Raw genomic sequence first — 20683 nt, 5'->3', positions numbered from 1 at the left:
CTCGACTTGCACCTCATCAGCTGATTAATTAGCGCGCCGATGGTTGAGCGCCTTGACGGCCTACATGCGATCAGATGAGAGGCTGCATAATGAGAGTACAGTGGGTCGATGGTGCTGGTTAATTAGTGCGACCTGATCCGGGGGCCATGTTGTTTACGCCGCGGCGTCTAATGAGCTCGACCGAGAGACTGCATGGCATTCGTCTGACGTGAAAATCATTGTCATGTTCCAATAATCTATCTGCAGGGGCTAATAATGCGCTCAATGGTAATGATAAGTAATGACCTCAACATGCTTTGTCCTATTTGGAATCTTGACTCATGAATATCATAAAACGATCCAAAGCACACGTGCGAGTCCCTTGGCTGTCAGGCAATCCAAGTTGCTTTATTAAATAAGGTCATGTAGATTTGATATGAAGTGCGTTTGCGTCCCAACACATCCAGCTGAGGGCACTGCGTTGAAAAAAAAGCCTGCAACATACTGTTTTGTATTCTTACCGGGCAGTGATTCAATTCTCCTTGTATTTGCGGCAAGATGCCAAGAGTGGGCGTGGCAGGCGGATCCATTTTTTTTAATTGGTCATGATGGTCACAGCCCAACAAATTCTACCTAGCAACAATTGACAAAGAAATCAGAGATGAAGAAAACAAACACTTTATTCACTATTAAGCATGTAATATTTTTTGCACTAATCTGAAAATAGCTACAAATATATTTTAAAATATTTTCATTTCGTTATGAAAATATTTGTTTAATTTTTTGGGTTTTCAAAGAAAGTAATGTGGTGACCGCTGTTAACTTTATTCACAAGCTGTAGCTGTAAAAGTGGATCATATTGTTTCAATGTGTTTGTTATTTTTTTTTTATTGATATAATTATCATTAAAAAAAATATTCTTATTATATTTTTCTTGTTTGGTGCGCAAGAAGTCATTTGTACGTTTCACGAAAGAGTTTGCTTGTTTGGTGCACACATTGATATTGCACGCGTCTTTCAACTATTTCATTTAGAAGTTTTTCCCTAAATTTTAAGGCCCTCGCACCTTCCCACATAGATGACACACCCCCTTTCCACTGCGCACACCCTGAAAATAAACATCAAGCCATCAAAGATTATCAAGTTGTGTACAGATTTTGAGGATTCTACCAGACGGCTATTGCAGTCCTAATCTTGCGCACTCTAAGGAGGGCACACGAGCCAACTCTGGTGCACACTGAGGATCATTTACTTGGTTCAAACAACAAATCCAAGGTTAATTTTGTGGCGTGCACCAGAGTTGTTCGTTTGGTGCACACAACACATGTAATTCTTGTCATGCAGTATCTGAAAATTCCAAATCCTTTACAAAAAAATGTATCTTTTTGAAGTCCTTCCCAACCTCCTGGAATCCTTGCACTCCTCTCTGAATCTTGATCCATCTGGCGCACCCTGTCCCCTGCACACACCCTTGAAGAACTTAATAACCATGCCTGTTTATACGCTTACGTAAATCGTGTTGAATCATGCAAAGGTGATCAAGCGGACTTCATATTTTGATCTTTCCACCAGACCACTATTACACTATTAATCTTGCGCACCACCTGGAGGACACTCACGCACCCCCGGGTGTAACACGTGCCGCAGCTCCTATTCCACGGGTCCGTTTTTGCGTGATGTTGAATGTGTTTCTAGCAGCCCAACAGTTGATCGTCTGTGGAGTGCGGCGTTGATGCCGGGACGCCGCGGAGATAATTGCTGTCCTTGGAGTAGAATAAGCTCATTCTAAAGCACCTCAGGCCGTGGCAGTCCTAGTGTGTGACTGCATATTGAATAATTGATTCAGGGAGAGAGGGGTGTGTTGGTGGGGGTTACTATCGGAGCTGAGCATAATGACTTCATATAATTAGACTGAGAGAGCGAGAGAAGGGGAGAGAGAGAGGTAAAGTTCTAGAGGGGGTGGAGGATGGATGCATTGCACAAAGCGGCAGCCTCCGCGCGTGAAGCAGGAATGCTTGAGCGCTGACATCAGCTCAGATAAGACGCAACATTCGGAGGAGGGGAGCAAGAGGGGAGCTGGAGGTCTCTCCCGCAAAAAAATAAACGGCAGTGAAACGCGTGCCACTTCGCCGCAGACTGACGCTACTTTCACGCTCGACAAACTTTTTTTTTGAGGGGGTGGGGGGGATTGATTGCCACTTGGGAGAGCAGAGTGGAGACGGCGCGGTGCTTGGAGGGAAGGATGTTGCTGGACAAGGAGGACAGTGAGTGATTATCTCTTTATGCTCATTTGTGAGGGCGAGTGCGGTCACCAGCATTAGTTGCATGCAAGTTGACTGGAGTCAATAATTTGCAGCCTTAGATGTCTTTGCGTGAGTTATGCCAGTAATACTTACCGGGATGTTAAACTGTGATGTGTAAATGATAAGAATCTGTCTACATTAATGACACCAGAAATAATTGACACAAGGAAGCATTAATCCAAATAAAACTGGAAACAAAATCTATTAAAAACAGAGCACTTTGTTATATTGTTAGACCACTTGGAGTCTTTCAGCAACTGAAACTAATCAAGCCTAGCATTTACCACTAAAATGATGTATACATTATATTTCAAATCAGGATTGCAATTAAGTCTAATCGAAATGGTCATAAATCAAATTTATAAAGTCGTATTGCCTGATGCAAATTTCTTTCCACTAAAGTGGGACCTCTAATCAATTGGTAGCAGTATCATTTGTCACGATGTCACCCAAGATCTTTGCAAATCTTGCGAGGCATCAGAAAATGGACGAAATACAAATGTTTTGATTTGGCTTTTTTGCATGCCAAAACCGAAGGCAAAGTCTGATGATAACAACAGAAGCAATTCCGGAAGGTGGTCCACACTTTCTGTCTTGGCTGGCAGCGCAATTTATTCTTTGCCAAAAACTCAAAGGTAGAAAATTTGTACAATTTGAGATTTTCTCGCAAAATCATGAAGCACAAAACTTTGGTATGTACAACTGGAAAGCGCTACCAACAGAGAGGTACCAGTGATGGATTATTCCAATTAAGTAACGAGCACAGCCATTTCGTCATCATGTGTTCTTGCTGCTCAATACAATATAGTCGACTGCTGCTCAGGTACAAGCTGGACGAGGAACATTCTGTCAATAATGTTTCTAGTTCCATCTCATGTCTAAAATGTTCCGTACAACTTTCTCATTGCACCAAAACATTCCGAAAGTGAGTCCAACTCTTTCCTGCCTCCTGTTGCCTAGGTGTGTCCCTGGTGTCGCTCCAGTCCATAGAGAAGGTTCGAGGCTGTGCCGGCTGCAACGGGAGGATCAGGGACCGCTTCATGCTGCAGGCGCTGGACCGCTACTGGCACGAGGACTGTCTCAAGTGTGCCTGCTGTGACTGCCGCCTCGGCCGGGTGGGCTCCACCCTCTATACCCGAGCCAACCTCATCCTCTGCCGACGGGACTACCTTAGGTATCGTGTCCAAATTTTGTCCTTCTTTAGTTATAGATGAAAACGGATGATTTTTTTTTGACCCACTTCAAAATTAATGAATTAAGGTATGTAAGTATTAGTAGCCTTTACCATGGAAGTCAAAATTGAGCTCAGGTGCATCTCGTTTTCACTGATCATCCTTCAGGTGTTTCTTCATCTTAAATGGAATCCTCCTGTGATGAATTTTGAAAGGCACACACCTGTCTATATATCATCCCACCGTCAGAACACAAACAGCCTTACGGCAACGGAATGTTTTGGGTCAGGACCAAGACTTGAAGGAATCGACAGCAGGTCAATATCAAGGCTTTGAAGAGTTGACCAGGACTTTAAGGTGTCAAGACCAAATTGAGAGCAAAACTTAGAAAAGCCAAGACAAAGTCTTTGAAACGTTGAGACCACATCAAGATTAATGCTGCATTTGAAGAAGATGGGAAATTGGATTTATCCCAATTCGATTGTCCCAGTTCCAACCTCAAAGCGTTCGAGGCGAACACAAACAACAAATGTCATGTTCAGTGTTTCCTTGAGGTCATCATTGTCGACTGAAATCAAATTGAAGCCGATCGGTGAAGTCTGAGTCCTTTTTAAATCACAAACGCCGACCTTCCACTTCAAAGTAGCATTCTCGTGCACTTTTTCTGGTCGGAGGTTGGAAAAGTCCAACTTTCCACCTTACTTGAATCCATCATTCGACTCTGAGGAGTTGACACGAAAGCCCCGATCCCAGTGAGCAGTGAACCCTAATCTTAACCAAGTGCACACCCACGGACAATTTAGGAAAATACACCAACCACTAGCACACCGTTCTGGCCCATGCGACAAACAACAGAATCAATTTTTCCCATGTTTCAGAACCTCCAAAATAGTTCTTCCCTGCCGGTTCTGAGAAGCATAAAGCCATCGCTAATCATCATAGCAAGTTTAGCGCTATCTATTATGGAATGGTGGTTGTTTCCCGGACGACTCCGCTGAGACTTCTTTGGGGAAATAACGAGCTAAGCGGTCAGCTGCACACCTCCTGATTCGCCGAGCTCATGTGCTGTCGGGCCTGGCGCGCACTCCATCTGGATTTGCTGGCCGCTAAGTCGCTCATTAGCCCCACGCCGCACTTAGCCCAGCAAAAAGCCCCCTTTGACGGTTAAATTGGCTCCGTTGCCTCCTGCTTTCCTCGTCATGGGCCCGGCCCGGAGCCCTTTGAAGAGCGGGATTAGAACCATGTGATTTCTTTTAATTGGGCCATTAGCGAAGAATTAGCATTGAGCTGCGTAGGCTCGTTAAAAAGGGGGCAGAGGGAACAGAGCCCACCAGGTGCCTGCTGCTCGTTAGATGAGAACATGGCGGTCATCACCGCTTTTTTTGTTCCAGAGAACGGACGCTTGCTCGCTCACTCGCTCGCTCGTTGACCTTCTGCTGCTTGCCGGGACTCCACGAGATTGAAGCTTATCTTCACGTGTGGGGTTCATGTGTGTTTATCTTCAAGTGTAAAAGCAGCAGTGGTGACGCCACCAATGAGTCACCACAATAGAATTTGAAAGTGTAGGATATAATAATGATGACCTACTTCTGTCTATGGTTTAGAGTTTAATAGGTCCACGGTAAAAAGGGAGTTTTTTTTTTTTTTTTTAATGAGGAAGAATATATTTTTTGGGAGTTGAAGTTAGAATTGTTAAGGGCAAAGTGGGTGAGGGTTTTAGTTAAAGTTTATAGTGAACGGTTTGGGATTTATAAGGTGAGCGTTAGACTAGCTTTGTGGTTCAGGCTATGAGCCCGGGTTGGATTTGTGGTTATAGTTATAGATTATGGGGTTAGAATTACGGTTAAGGGTTGTGGCATTTAAGCGTTCGAGGTTTGAGTTATGGTAATGATTATGGGTCGGGGTTAAGGTTACAGTAAGGGTTAGGGGTTTGGTCTCTTGCTGGGTTATAGTTTTGGGTTAACGGTTACAATAAAGGATTACAGTCAAGGGTTAGAATTGGGATAATGGTTAAATCAGGATTACAGTCAAGGTTTAGGTAGAGGTTGGGATTACGATTATTGGTTCGAGCAGAGAATCTGAAAGTGTGGTATGAGTGTTGCAAGTGGTACGTGTGATCTTTTAGTGGTACGGGATAGAATCACTGAATTAAATATAAACCTAGCTTCTCTTGAAAGGTCCGTCTCGAAAATGGCCTCGCAAGTGCATTTGCAATTAAATCCACACTTTTCCCTCCTTCGGCCATTGTGGTTTTAAAAAAGCAAGAATATATTTTAGATTTTCAAACGGTCGCCAGTTACGACTTCCGGGTGTGTTGATTCCGCATATAGCTGCCCCCTGACGAGTGAATATCCAATCACAAAACACGTTTATCACCATCAGCATAAGGCCAGCGAGAAGGCCTTACTGTGTGTGATCAACTTGTGATCTGATTGGCTATCGCAACTGTCTATCAATTGTAAAAGCCCCTTTGAGACACAGAACAGTCACCTGCACGATTGTATCTGAAGGCCTTGAACGAATTGTGCGTGCTACTAGTATCGTGAAATTTGCCTGGTAACACGAGCTAGCCGAATTCTGATTGGATAAAAACGCTCACCTAAAAATACAACACTAGGGTATAATATTACGTCAATGTGAAGAATATGATCATGATTTCTTATTATGTTAGGCCCGCAGAGAAGGCCTTGAAGGCCTTGACCGCCCACCACTAGTACATTTGCATTGAAAATGTTTTTAAACATTTGGTTAAATTCAATATTTTTTCTTTTCCGATATTTAAGCGCAGTGTTTATAATAAAACCTCAACCTCGTTTTGATGACACTTTTTTTTTTTTTTTTAATGTTGGTCACTACGTTGGTACTTGTAATTATTTTGAAGAGGTTGAACTTAATTTATAAAGTTTGACAACCACTGGATTAGGTTTACAGTTGAGAGTCACATTAGGGGCCTCAAATCCGGTCCTCCTACGTTGCTGCATGTTTTGGAAGTCTTCCTCCTCCAACTCTCCTGATTCAAATGATCAGGATGCTTATTAGGCTCCTGCAGAGTTCGCTGATCATTTGAATCAGTTGTGCTGGAGGAGGGAAACGTCTGATACAAACAGGAAAGCAGCCGAGAACCGGAGTTTTCGACCCCTGGGTTAAAGTCAACAATTTTGAAAATTCAATAGATGATGTGCTTCATTTTCAGGTAACCTGATTATGAAAAAGAAACTCTGTTCATGGATAAACTCCCCGCCTCAGTCATATGAATTTTAATTTACCGGTTTATTAAATGTGGAGGTCTGTATAGGTTTGTGGTTCACAAATAATATTATGTTGCCATGGCAGAGGTCTGCGCTGTACCGAGTGTGTGACTGACTTGAAGGTGTTTTTCCGGTTCAGGCTCTTCGGCGTGACGGGGAAATGTGCCGCCTGCACGAAGCTGATTCCCGCTTTCGAGATGGTGATGAGGGCGCGGGACAACGTTTACCACTTGGACTGCTTCGCCTGCCAGCTCTGCCATCAGAGGTGAGATTAGCATAGCCATTAGCGTAGCAAATCACACTTATGGGAATTGTAATTGGGATCTGGTTAAAAACCTTATATCATGTCAGGATTTAAGCTGCAGTCACGTTTATTCAAGAGATTAGGATTGCTTGTATGGCATAGATATGTGGAAGGCTCCTCAGGGAGCCTCCCATTGAGTTGCAATGTTGCTGTTAAAAAAAAATATATATAAAACCCAATTTGTGGTTTTAATAAAATTTCACCCGTCTTTTCATACATAAAATCAAATGACAATAATATTATTAGTACAGTATTCAAAACAAGCTTGCATTTTGTGTTTTCCCGTTCGGAATCACATCACATTATTTCTCCTGTTCCCAAACCAGCTTATTAACCACCGGGGGAAATTCGTCCTTTGAAATGACGTTATTTAAACATGTACATCAGTTGCACGTGATTAAAATGTATATAACTAATATATAATCAACTGACCACTTCATGTATAACCGATGAGTATTTTTTTTTCCAGAGAATTAAAGTTGCTATCACTAATAGATGCTAAAAGGGTTGGAAAAGTCACTAAAAGTTTTCAATGCTGACTGTAATTTTGTAAACAATGTTTGCATCATGCTGATAGAGTAAGAAATGCACATGAACTTGAATGAAAACTAAAAAGCCACCTAATGCAGGTTTTGCGTGGGCGACCGCTTCTTCCTGAAGAACAACATGATCCTTTGCCAGCTGGACTATGAAGGCGGCCATCTTAATGGAGGGCCAGAGAGGCCGTCGCAGTGACAGGTAACCAAAACAGGCCACATTACGCTTTTTCTTAGATTCTTTTTAATGGACAAGATGGGCCTGGCCATTCATAGATAAGGTAGAAAAAAAATACATGAAATTCAAATCTAAAATCTGTCGAAGTCTGTTTGTGAGCACTTCTCCTTGTAGATTGTGGAATATTATCAAGATGCTGATAAGACAGCATGATTATTGTACACGTTTGACTTCGGCTGCCAACAATAAGGCCACTCTAAAACGGCGTCTCCATTGTCTTAGTCTGATTGACAGTAATGGTGATAATTGTACAAAGCATTTTCTATTGCAGCTTGCTCTGAAGTGGTCACTTCCTTACTTATTTGCGTGAAGAAGAGGACCGGTAAGAAGCATTTTGGACCTTCTCCTGCTGGTTGTCGAACTTTTTGACGGAGAAACATTTGGAAAGCGACAACAATAACACACAGAGGCAAACTAAAAACAGACTAAAGGAGCGAGTACTTAAAGGACAGATCTCCAAAGGACAGATCTCCAAGCGCCAACAATCCAGTGTGGACCGGTTAGCAAGTCCTCCTCCTATGCTTCATGTGATTTCTTTTTAAATAAAACTTTATTTAATGGTGGACTCGCACCCAAGGAGCAACAAACAAACGGAGGACAATCACATTGTTCCTCATTGCCACCAAAGACGCTTTCATGTGTGTGGTTTTGGTTTGGTTTTCTTCTCCACTGACAGAACACCATCAACATTGTTTAGATATGAAGTATGATGCATTTATTATTTAATTCTAATTTATGCACCATAAAGCAAACTGTAACATTTCCATGTAAAAAAAAAGAACAAAATGCTGTTTTAGTATTAAAAGATGAGATCATTGAACAGTCTTTTATTCATCAAAACAAATAGGAGATAGATTAAGAGTACAATAACTGCAATGACTCAAAGGTGAGTAAAGTCCTCCTAATTATTAGGCTAAGCATACAATTTTAACAGTTAAAAAAACATGTATGTACTTATTGATAACTATTATATAATAAATTAAAGATTTGTATAGTGGCTTGGATATCTAAACAATGAATGGGAATCATTGAACTATAGCTTTAGTCACCCCAAATAATTTTATACAATATAATACATATTTATTTAAACATCGCTTTCATGATATGTTAAAAAAACATGCAGCAAGCAAAGGAATGATAAATAAATGAATGATAACCCAAAATAATTTCTGTACCATAACATTATCTACACCTAGGTTATAGCAGAATAATATTTTACTTTTCAAATAAAATACAATTTCTGAGGGAATAATCAAACGAGAACCATAATTTTATTATGATTATTTAAATATTAATGCACTAAGTTAATAACTGCATATTTTCATTCACAAATAAAATAAAATAAAACAGGAGAATAAATAATCCTTGAAATGTAATTGGACTAAGTTAACTCTAAAACGACAGGAATAATAATACAAAAATGCAAAATGTATTTTTAAAAATATTCTTACTGAATTAAGACAATATATGTTCATGTATTTGAATAATAAAGTCAAATCAAAATAATACTGGAACCATAAAGATGACAAAATTAACTTGAATTGGCTACAATGCATTTGATTTTTTTTTCATTTAATTTTTTTTCCCAATTTAGCATTTTTGTCCTTTCTTTTAATTTATAGTGATGATTATTACTGTTAATACAACAGTTCTTGACCAGTGAGCTGAGCTGAAATTTGGTTTCTGAGGCAGCACTTAGGCGCCATCTAGTGCATCGCAACCAGCGGTGCACTTCCGGTTCCTGAAGGAAATCCAATCGCTCGGCCGACAAGCGACCACAACAAGGAAGGAAGGAGAACCCGCGTTTCCTATCCTTTCCTTTCCTTTCCCATTTAGTGACTAATTGGTAGTTGTCGGATTCAACGGGTGTTGTCATGGTGATGTCCACCTTCCAAAAAGTGACGTTGGCCACGTGCCTGGTGCTGTGCGTGGCCCTGCTGCTCCCCAGAATGTTATTGTCTCGCGGTAGGAAGGATGCTAGCGGGACCGAAGGTGCGTTGCTTACCAAACAACTCATGGGGCTTCTTTTCTGTGCTCAAATGGCGACGTGTTACGCCTCGAGGGGTTTTAAAATGCTCATAAAGTTATTATTTTTTTTATTTTTGAGAAGGTTAAAAACAGGGATGGTTCTACGTCCTTGTAGTTACACTCTCCTCCCTGAGGAGGAGAGGGGCGCCAAAAATCACTGGGGAACTCCCAAGTGCTTTTTAATAATAACGATAAAAGCAACGTTTAAACGACGTGTATAATGTACTAAATGAGTGTCTTCATTTTTTTTAATAATTGGGGTGTACTTAAATTATTCACAAAAAAGGTGTTATCTGTATATTTTATTCATATAATTTGGTATATATATTTTGGTCTGTATTGTTTTTTGTTTCCATTTAAAAAGAAAATCATAAATGTTGAAGGAAGTCATTATTTTCTATTGATAATAATTAATTACATTCATTAAAATAACATTTAAGGATGTCTGAGACAATTTAATCCAGCAATTTAAAGATCAAAATGATACTTATATTTTCTATTGTACAATTTTTTTATTTAGGCTGTAAAATGTAGGGATTCATTTTATCTTTTATCCATGCAGCCATTATCTGAGTCGCTTTTCCTCACAAGGATGGGGGGGTGCTGGAGCCTATCTTGGCTGTCTTCGGGCAGTAGGAGGGGTACACCCTGGACTGGTTGCCAGCCAATCGCAGGGCACACACAGAGGAACAACCATCCTCGCTCACAATCACACCTAGGGGCAATTTGGAGTGTCCAATCAACCTGCCATGCATGTTTTTGGAATGTGGAAGGAAACTGCACTTTTTTAAGTCATTTTGATAGTGCTGTATAGAAGTTGTCTTATGTGTGTAGGAGGTCACTTCCCACCCATGGTGCACCGTCACATGGCCCCAGAGGGTCGAGGCCAGAGGGTTGCAGCGGCGGGTTCGAGCTCCTCCTCAAGAGCCCACAAGGCGGAGAGCGTCGGAACTCGGGCCAAAGGTGCGGGAGCAGGAGGTGGCCTGGGAACTGCGGCCAAATCCAACCTGGCAGGACAAATCATTCCTGTCTATGGATTTGGGATTTTACTCTACATCCTCTACATCCTCTTCAAGGTCTGTGTCGCACACACTGTAAAATGCAGCACTTACTACAACAACAAAAAAACGTTTATTTGGTAAGACATACATTATTCGAGGTGCTGACACATCTTTGTGTGTGTGGTCAGATCACATCCAAGGGGAGCAGTCAGCCTCCATTGGGCAAATTCGCCTCAGTGCGCTCAGAAAACACCAAACGAAAGATCAGTGAGTCATGATTCTCACTAACTAGCATCTATGTTAATGATATTATTAAACATCTAAAATCTGTCTTTACCCCTTTAGCCGACTTTGAGCTGGTTCAGCTGCAGGAGAAGTTGAGGGAGACGGAGATGGTGATGGAAAATATAGTTTCCAATGCGCACCACAGCCCCGACAGGTGCTTGTGAATGGAAAGCCGTTAATAACATGCTAATGATTGACAGACATCTGAATGTGTGTGCATGTGTGTGCGTGTGCTGTAGGGGCAGTAATGGAGTGAACGTGGATCAGGAGAGCCTACTGCAGCAGCTGACAGAAATCACTCGCGTAATGCAGGAAGGTCAGCTGGTGGACGGCATGGCACCACCCAAAAACAATCACCAGGGATCCTGGAAAGAAGGTACGCAAAGGCTCGTAAGAATTAATTTGATGACAATAGGATTGTAGAAACAAGACATCCGCAAAGGACTACAAAATATGTCAACAAAAAAAAAATATTTTGAGTTATATGTTATCCACTCTAATGACGACACTGGAGGGATGCAAAGTTCCTTACTTTGCCCATATAAGGACATGGTATTGCTCCTAGTGATCAACAAAAATGATAAAAACAAAATAAAACTATTAGGAACAGCTGTGGTATGACGCCATACAGTGAGTGTATGTGAAGTAACTAAGAGTGTTGTTTTGTATCTCAGCTGAAGAAGAGGATCCCCGTGACTTGTGGGAGCGCCCTCGCTGCTGCTGTCAGCATTCTCCTTGCGTATCACAGAATCAAGTTGTGGAAGATGACGGGAGCAACCTGGTGGAGAACAGTCCTACGGGCTTTCCAGGCAAACACCTAGCTAATAACCAACCAGATGCAGGTTTGCGAAATAAGGAGGACCCCGACTCAGAGCAGCAGAAGGTCCAAATGAGCGAGAAAGAGCAGAGGGAACGTGAGTGCGATGAGGAACAGATCCAGCTGGGTGTGCCCGAGGAGGAGCTGGCGGGCGTGCTAAAGGAACTGGAGCTCACCTTGAAGATGACATCGGCCATGGAGCGAGAGACGATCGAGCGCCTGGAGACGCAAGCGTTGACCGGAGGGCGTCCCGTCAGACGGCGGAACAAAAGAAGAAGCAAGGAGTCTCAATGAGTTTTTGCTTGTGCGCAAACTTTACCGGCATGTGCCCAAAATTCTGCAAGGATTTCACAACCTCGGACTTTGCTTGGTAGCACATGAGGTCAGGTAAAGCCAGATAAAATCAACCACACGCATCCAGATTTTTCTCTGAGGGCAGCATACAGAATAATCCAAGGATGCTAGGGCTTCTTTGAAGTTCTTTAACTTTAAAGGGGAACTCTAGGCAAAACAACCTGTGGCCCAGCTAGTCTAAACACAGTATTTTGATTAGTAATGCATTTGGTTGAAATGTTATCAAAACGTCACGCACTGTTGTCGACTGAAATTGGCGTCGCAGTGCATCACAGGCTCAGATTGCAAACATCACAAGACCAAACCCAAATGTGAGCCGTGTCATTCGCAATATGAGCCCAAGGGCACTGTGACGAAAATCTCCGATGGACGGAAATAGATGGATAAAGTCTTTGAGTGCTGTTGACGTGAAATGCAGTCAATGGGAATCCTAATGAGCAGTGCCAGTGATGAAAACTGATGTCAAATATGTTTTTACATGGGGATGGGTGGCAAAAAGTCTTTGCCAGATCTGGTGTGATCTCTATAATTGTGAGGAAAAGGCCAGTAGATGGCAGCATTGGGTCTCTTTTGGATGCAATCATTGTGTATCGATGTATTTGCAAATTCGACTGTTACTAGCAGCTTGTGATTGATCGTTTGTTTGTCAAGTTAAATCCACTATATAGTGTCACAAAAGGTGGGTAAAATGATTATTTAAATTTTCAGGGCTTTTGATGTCCTTTAGTGATGCTGGAATTGCCACATCAGTGAATGATATACACTTGCATTTTATAAGGAAACAAGCTCCACATCAAACTGAGCAAATGAGCAAGCTTCTCTGCAAATTTTAAATCAGAGATGGCTTTGTATGTCACAAATCGAATTTTTGACACTGATTTAAAAAATGTCTTACCTTATTATCTGGCAGATTGTTTTCCCCAAGTGAAGTGCATACACATCACCTACATGTTTTCAACCTTTTTTAAAACTCATGTAAGCATGGTCACCCATTTAATAAATACCTCAAACTACACCTTAATTTTGAATTTAACTTCATTATTACTGGCGAGTAAACTATCACCAAGTTGTGATTGCAAAACGGTTCTGAACTATATGACAAACGCGCATGGAACAAGAGACTTCAAAAAAGGGGTGTTTATTTGTTGAATACAGGGTACATTCTACCCATACAAAAGCACTCACTGACTGATGCTGGCAGAATATGTAGGGGTTGATGTTTTTAGGCAAGTGGCACATCTCTAACTTTTTTTTGTCAAAAACGGGAAGTGCGTCAACTTTGGATTCCGCCTCAGTGCTCCATTGGCTCATCAGGCGCGGGTGCGGCGGGGGCAGCAGCAGCAGCTTCGTCATCTGCAGGTGCGACCACCTGACACACCCAAAACATTCGTCAGCAAACCATTGTGCAACAATTAGAGCTATGCTAACAAAATGCTAAAAGCTAACATAAAACATGTTAAAAAAATTTGAGGACCTATGATGTTAATTCAGGACTACCCTGAACAAATTCAGTACTACCCCGAATCAACGTTATATCCAGTGGACATGTGCTGTCGTGTTAAAGCTGGATATAAGATGCCAACATGCTAAAGGTTGCTGTGCTAACATGTAGCAATATGGCAACCTAAGAATTGAAAGCACCAAGAAAAATCTACAAAATTAAAAAAAAAAAAGAAAGGATACACCCCACTTTAACCAGACATATTGGCAATTAGCACTGGCAAAAAATGGTCAAAATTAAATGCGTCCACCTATCTGCACTAGAGTAAATTAAGAATAGTCTTGTGTGCATTTGCATAATGTTGATGAAATCATCACCTTCCTCTGCGGCCTCTCCTCCAAACCCTCAAGGAAAGGGGCCACGTCGTCATCATCGTAGATAGTGAACTCCATGTCCTTACCCACAATCCCAATGGAAACATTCTGAAACATTTTCATTAAAAGAAAAAAAAGTTGACATTGCATTTAATGAAAACGTGGGGGGCAGTGTGTGACTTACCTTGGTGGTGAGGTCCTGTTCAGTGGGGAGGGTCTCTCTGAGGGCTCTCAGGCCATGCTGGACCAAGTCATTCAGATTGCCTGAACATTAAATACTTGTTTAAGAACGGATGGAATGCTCAAATTATAACACATAGCTTAATAAACTTTGTTCTCTTTGCCCAGCGTGTATTGCGGCTATGACGTGTTAAAGTTGAAATTGTTAGGTTTTAAATGACTGTTACGTTAATGCCAAGTGCCTTTATGGCACTTCATATCCTATGTCAGCATTAATCTTCTTCCGCTGACATGGTTTGGTTGAACATATTGGTGTTTAAATATAAAACATGGAATTCTCTTTTGTTTTAAATGTGCCTAAAATGGGTGGGAGGATTGTAACTATTAGAAAAAAAATAGCACATATTTACTCTATTTCGCACATTTTTACCAATTGGGGGTAGGTCTGGAAAGTATCCCCCTCAATAAATGGGGGTTCACTGTACTAAGAGCCATTGTAATAAGAGTCTCTGGCCTTCCAAAAAGCTACATGAGCTACTAGGCTTGTGGTGTCATAAGTGTTGTCTGAGAGGAAGCTCACAGTCTGCAAACTTGTCCATGCATCTCTCCAGATAGGTGCGGGCCGACTGCGAGCGGGCGCCTATGGACATGGCCTTGCAGTCAAAGTAGTTGGCCGATGGGCACGTCTGGAAGATGTGGGGGCCCATGTCCTGACAAATGCAATTGCACAATAAACCTATTTGTGTTCAACGGCTTTTTGACAAAACAAGAGAACTTACGTCATAGCCGGCGATTAGCAGTCCAACGCCATATGGTCTTCTTCCGTATCGCTGTGTTGGGATTTGAGTTTCTGAGCTTCTGTCAAGGATGATGGCTGCTGCTCTTATGTAAAACCATTCAAGAATTACAGAGAAGCCCCACCTATTCACGCTTAGCTAAGTCTGTGCAAGAATTGGAGGTGATTAAAATGGGGATTGTGTTGCTTATCACCAAGACATTTAAAAATACCAAATCCCGATAACAATCATTAGCTGGCTAATTTACTATTCAAATCTGCTTACCTTATTATGGGCTTATAATGGAAGCACAGTTTAAACTGCAAGCTATCAGTTATATGGAGGGACGTGGGAATCGAGCAGCCGTGAAAGAATTCAAGATGATCGAATTCATGGTATGCAAGTGGAAGAAGCAGGAAGACAAGTTTTACCAAGTCAAGAAGACGAAGCAGATTTTCCGTGGAAACAAGGCGAGTTGGAAGACCAACTCCAGTAACGGATTAATGATCAAAGAACAGCCAGGAGAAGCATCTTTACAAAGTCACTATTCGACAGAGGTTATTAACGCTTGCAAAAGAAATGAAAATGGAACATTTTCAAGTAGGTCCGTCTTGGTGCTTTCGTTTTATGAAACGGTGTCGACTCGCTATGCAAGGACGACCATGGCGCAGCAACTTCCGGCGGATTACATAGAAAAGGTGGCCATCTTCCTCTTGTACTGAAGTAAAAAAGATTACCGACAAACACATCCAGCCCATCTACATCACCAACATGCATGAGGGGCCGCTCACTTTTGACAGTGGGCCAAATGGTGAAGAAGGGGGACCAGCACTGGAGCCATACGCACAACGGGGCGGAAAAAGTCAGCTTTTACTGTTGTGCTTGGTTGCCATGGTAATGGACAGAAACTGCCACCTTTTTTGATTTATAAGAAAAAGACGCCTTTATGTTATTGAGGGGCCGCGTGGCAGTGAGACTGACTGTGACAATGACGAGAGTGAATCTGGCGTGTTTGATGGTGAGTTATCAGAGAGGCCACTATTCACAAAAAAACAATTCTGTACCGAGCGAAGAGTGTTGCTTAGTTGTGTGTGATCTGGCTGTGAGGATACTGCTGCCGACGAGATGTACAAGTCGTGACGTGGGCAAGGGACGGTCAAAGACAAATCTGGAGTCCAAACACTCCTGACGCATGAAGTTACTGCAAGAAAGAAAATAAAACAATTTAGTGTGTGCATGTCTTTTTGTTGTTACGGTGCTCCTTTAACACGTGCAACCCACCATAGCAGCCTGGCGTCTGCAGTGAGTCCAGCGATGGAGATGCCGATGTGGTTGTCAACATGGAGAATCTTCTTTTGATGGGCTGCCAGTTCTGACTGAGCTCTCTACACACGATACATACAGACGAACAAGCCATCACTTCTTCGATTGACTGTACCTGTTTGCTTTATAAAGATAGTCACTGATGACTTGCGACCTCATGTCAACTTATCGCACTGATTGGCACAGGGAAAAAATGTCAAGAGTTATCGTACCTTCAGTGCGACTAGGACTGCCTGGGTTTTGGATTTGAGTCCTACGGTTGCAGATCCTTGCTTCACAGCCTCCATGGCATACTCAATTTGATGAATGCGACCCTGAACACATCAACGACATCAAGATGAATACATTTAGCACAGCATTGCCAATTTTTTTTTCATACAAATACATTTTTAAAGACGGCTCACCTGTGGGCTCCATACGGTCACGTCATTGTCATACTGATTGCGAAACTGCACATAAACAAAACAAGATGTTAACATAGAAATTGCACATAAGACATGAAAATGAAGCAATAGAGGCTTACATAATTGTCTTGCATCGCCATATCCCCCAACTAAACCGAACTGTTGCTTACACAGACTAACATGAGACTTTTCTAGAAGGAAGGTTTTAAATTACAAGTTAAATAATTCATAATAGTAACACAAGATGCCCCAAAAAGCATCAAACACTGAATAGTTTCCAAAATATGTTAGCAAGGACTAAGTAGAATTCAAAATAAAAATAAACCCTGAGGAGGAAGAAGAATGTAACGAAGGCAATAACAGAAGTGTAAGTGTAGGAATGATGCTTGAATAAAAAAAACTGACCTGATAGAGGGAAATATTGAAGTAAAAATGCATTTAATAAAAAGTAGGTATGAGGGAAGAAAAAGATGGTAGGTGGGAAGAAAAAGAAGGAAGTCAGGGAGGAAAGAAAAAAAAAGTTAATTGGAGGAGGAAAAAAAGTTCAAATAAAAAAAAGAGGATGCAAGGATGCATGAATAAAAAAAAAAGCAGTAACAGAATGAAGTAGGGAATGAAGGAAGGCATAATAGTGGGTTTCAAAGGAAGGAAGGAATGATGCAAAAATAAAAACTGGCGTGAGGGAAGCAGGAAAGAGGTCCAAAAGGAAGGCAGAACAAAAACAAAGAGAGGTAAATAAGCTGAAAAAAGGGCTTCTGAGGGGAATAACGGGCAAAGAAATTATGGAATAGGGAGAAACGAAGGAAGGAATGTTACAAATGTATTTTTTTTCCCTTATTTTTTTTTGTCATGATCATTTTTCTATTCGTTTGTTATAAATATGTCACAGGTTTGTTTATTACTTTTTTTTTCAGAAAAAAATAGATGCTTGTGCTGGTCTGCTCAAAAATAATAAAGCAATCAATGAAAGACAAGTGGGTTTCAGCAAAGACTTGAGTCTCTATGCAAGAATGAAAATAAATAGAATAGAAAAGCCTTAACTGTCTTTTATGGGTGCAGATATAAAGACTTTGGTGGAACTTTTGAGCTAAAGTTGAATGCAAAGGGGGGAAAAAAATCTCTAAATGACAGTGTTCTTATTGTCCCCCATTTTCCAGTGCGGGGCCCTTGGAGAAACAACGTTTTCCCAGCCCTGCTAGAAATACTAAACCAGAGTTCGCGTTACTCTTAATTTTCCAAAGTTTAGCAGTCCAGTTTAGGTAATTTTAATGAATCAAAATCGAAAGTACATTTCAATGCTAACCTCGCGCTCGCCTGCTAAAACAAATCAACCACCACCGTCATGCTTCCTTTTCAAACCCCAACACAACATGCTGAGTATGCATTCAAACATGTTTTTATGCGGTCTTCATCTGACACTGAAAATTACAAGAAGCGGGTTTGTAGGCTTTCGCGAAACTAGCGTTAGCTCCTACCGGCCAAGCTGTTTTGCTTACTCACACTACGCTACAAAGTTGGCTAGCTGGCTAGCTAACGTTAGCCACAGGCGAGATAGCTGTTCCTCAGCTCGGATATAGATGTTATCTACAAATAAAAGCGCCCCAATGACTTATTAAATGTGTAAACTGTGTGTTAAATGTTTTGCCAGGTGATGCTTCACTCCCACTGACCATATTTGCGTCGGTTTCGCGTCGCTCGTCTACTCCTTCGCCGGGTGCTTCTGCGCTCGATTGGATTTCCTGGCCAACTTGACGTCACAAGAAAAAACAGTCGAGCTCCGATGAAGAATCACGACTAAGCCTTTTTGCCTGGTCAAACGTTTTTTAATAAAAAGCGATATATATATATATATATATATATATATATATTTGCTATTCGGGATAAAACTGGATATAATCGGATTGCACGTTCCATTAAAGCACAACTCATGCGTCAAATGAGCACTAGGTGGCAGCCCTGAACCAGAAGAAGACGGCGCATGGGAAATTATTAAACGTTTGTAAATGTATTGCACATAACTAAAACATCTGAAAGTACGTTTTCTAATTAATAGAAGTACAACTAACTTCCACTTTGGATCGTGTATGTCTTAAGTATAACTGAGGCAAAATAAATCCAAAATGTACATTCACCAAGTAATAGAACAATGCGAGACAAAGACGGTTTTTTATGTATTCTAATAATTCACATGTGTTGGTTCAGTGTCACAGCACTCTTAATTCAATACTTTGGATTAGACCCCAAAGATGATCTTTAAACCACAGCGGAAGAAACATGTTCTGCGATCCACAAGTTGTTAAAAAAAATACAATTTTATTCATATAGCGCATTTCATTGGAGCTGTAACAAAGCGCTTTCAATATGCCGTCATATAAATTAGGAGGCAATCAGAACACAAATTAAAACACATAAACCCATTTACAATAGATACCAGAATAATAGCAGAACAGCAAATATCATCATTACCTTTAATGTAAGTTAATTTAAATGGAAATACAATTTTTAAGTTATTTTTTTTATCAATAGAAAATACAACTTAAGATAAAAATTACAAAACTAAACTGTATAATTTTCGTTATTCATTGATTTCATGCATTGTTTTATGTATGGCTACTCATGGAAACGTAATAAAACTTGATTCTTATAATAATTATTTTTACTTTAAAACTAAAGTGACTAAAGTGAATTAACAGTTTTAACTTTCATTTTAGCTGTAATTTGAGTGAAATAAAAAATAAAAATACAGCAAATATCAAAACTGCACTATTATTCACTGATTTTATTTATATTTATTAATGGATTCTCCCAGGTGCTAAAATAGCAAAGAAAGCATGTTAATAGTTTTAATTTTACTTTAATTAAAAAAAATAATACATTTAAATTAAAGTACATAATGATAAAAATAGTAGTAATTTTATATCCATGGCAATATTTTACCACACGTCTCTACAGTCAGAACAGTTTTATTTCTCACTGATGTCCTTAGTAACTAATGATTCACTAATTCAGGTTGTGTGAGTGCTACCTGTTGTTTAACATTTCCTTCATCTAAAACATGTGACTTGTGTCAAACAAACACAGCAGAATTGAGTAGAATAGAGGCAAAAAGTGGTAAAAAAAAAAAAAAGTTGAGTCACATTCATGAGTCTGAATCAGGATTCGTTTGGGAGGGTGCTACTTCAGGTTTTTGGGAGAGGATAAGTTTTGCGTGGGCGTGTTTGTGGGGGGGGGTGATGATGAGCCCTCCCCTGCGCCAAGGCGATGGCGTAGGTGTGGGGCCATTACATCAGCACGCCAACCTATCCTTCCTTTCCTCCTTTGTGATTGAGATTGTAGGCGCTGTGCTGAGATCAGCATGTTTCATCTGGGTGGCCTCATTTAAATCTGCCAAACGACGCCCCCCTCGATACCCTCCCTTTCTTTTAATTTTTCAAATGGAGAGCAGCCTGAGTCACGGTGCGCTCTGCCCCGCCATGCCGTGCGTCTCAGCTGGCACACGCTGCCCGGAAGAGAGCGAGTGGGCAGGGTGGGGGCCACACCCCACTCACGCTCTCCCTGTTGTAGGATCATTCATGAAGTCATCTGTTCCAGACTTCAACAACTTTTGTCTTGATTCATTTTTCTTTTAAACAAAGGATAAAGTGGCATCTGATTTTTTTGGCGCAGCAGATTAAAAACAAGCATTGAGTCTATTAAAACTATTTAAACTCAGACTAAAAGTGAAGCATTACTATTAACGAATGTAAACCTAAATTAATGTTATTAACTGTATAGTAATCTTTTGAAAGAAGAAAGACACACGTTGACCCCTGTAAAGTCCAACAAAGTAAACGTAAAATCAAGTAAAACTATACTTTGACGAAGCCTTGTCAAGTGTTTTTTTGCTCACCTTTATTGAGTGAAGTTTGTACAATCTAAGA

At 40.9% G+C, this 20683-nt stretch overlaps 3 protein-coding genes across 3 annotated transcripts; 2 read left to right on the top strand and 1 right to left on the bottom strand.

Moving 5' to 3' along the window:
* Positions 1-1956: 1956 nt before the first annotated feature.
* LOC148335255 (rhombotin-1-like) lies at positions 1957-8600 on the top strand. The gene is made up of 5 exons (XM_088298504.1): positions 1957-2243; positions 3243-3456; positions 6842-6967; positions 7636-7744; positions 8052-8600. Exons 1-4 carry the CDS (start codon positions 2222-2224, stop codon positions 7739-7741), a joined length of 468 nt encoding a protein of 155 aa, XP_088154630.1. The 5' UTR covers positions 1957-2221; the 3' UTR covers positions 7742-7744; positions 8052-8600.
* Positions 8601-9531: 931 nt separating this feature from the next.
* ric3b (RIC3 acetylcholine receptor chaperone b) lies at positions 9532-13251 on the top strand. Its single transcript, XM_088298954.1, has 6 exons — positions 9532-9772; positions 10643-10884; positions 10998-11076; positions 11155-11248; positions 11334-11470; positions 11769-13251. The coding sequence occupies exons 1-6, from the start codon at positions 9655-9657 to the stop codon at positions 12203-12205; spliced, it is 1107 nt and encodes a 368-aa protein (XP_088155080.1). The 5' UTR covers positions 9532-9654; the 3' UTR covers positions 12206-13251.
* Positions 13252-13387: 136 nt separating this feature from the next.
* psma1 (proteasome 20S subunit alpha 1) lies at positions 13388-18546 on the bottom strand. Its single transcript, XM_088298278.1, has 10 exons — positions 18434-18546; positions 16764-16808; positions 16572-16673; positions 16318-16421; positions 16149-16237; positions 15040-15110; positions 14841-14970; positions 14265-14344; positions 14084-14188; positions 13388-13634 (listed from the first exon to the last, which is right to left on the bottom strand). Exons 1-10 carry the CDS (start codon positions 18434-18436, stop codon positions 13557-13559), a joined length of 807 nt encoding a protein of 268 aa, XP_088154404.1. The 5' UTR covers positions 18437-18546; the 3' UTR covers positions 13388-13556.
* Positions 18547-20683: the final 2137 nt, after the last annotated feature.

The sequence above is a fragment of the Idiotropiscis lumnitzeri genome, chromosome 6 (genome assembly GCF_059441095.1).
Source record: "Idiotropiscis lumnitzeri isolate Australia: NSW breed Sydney's pygmy pipehorse chromosome 6, RoL_Ilum_1.0, whole genome shotgun sequence".
NCBI lineage: Eukaryota > Metazoa > Chordata > Actinopteri > Syngnathiformes > Syngnathidae > Idiotropiscis > Idiotropiscis lumnitzeri.
This window is presented reverse-complemented; position numbering and strand designations above follow the sequence as displayed.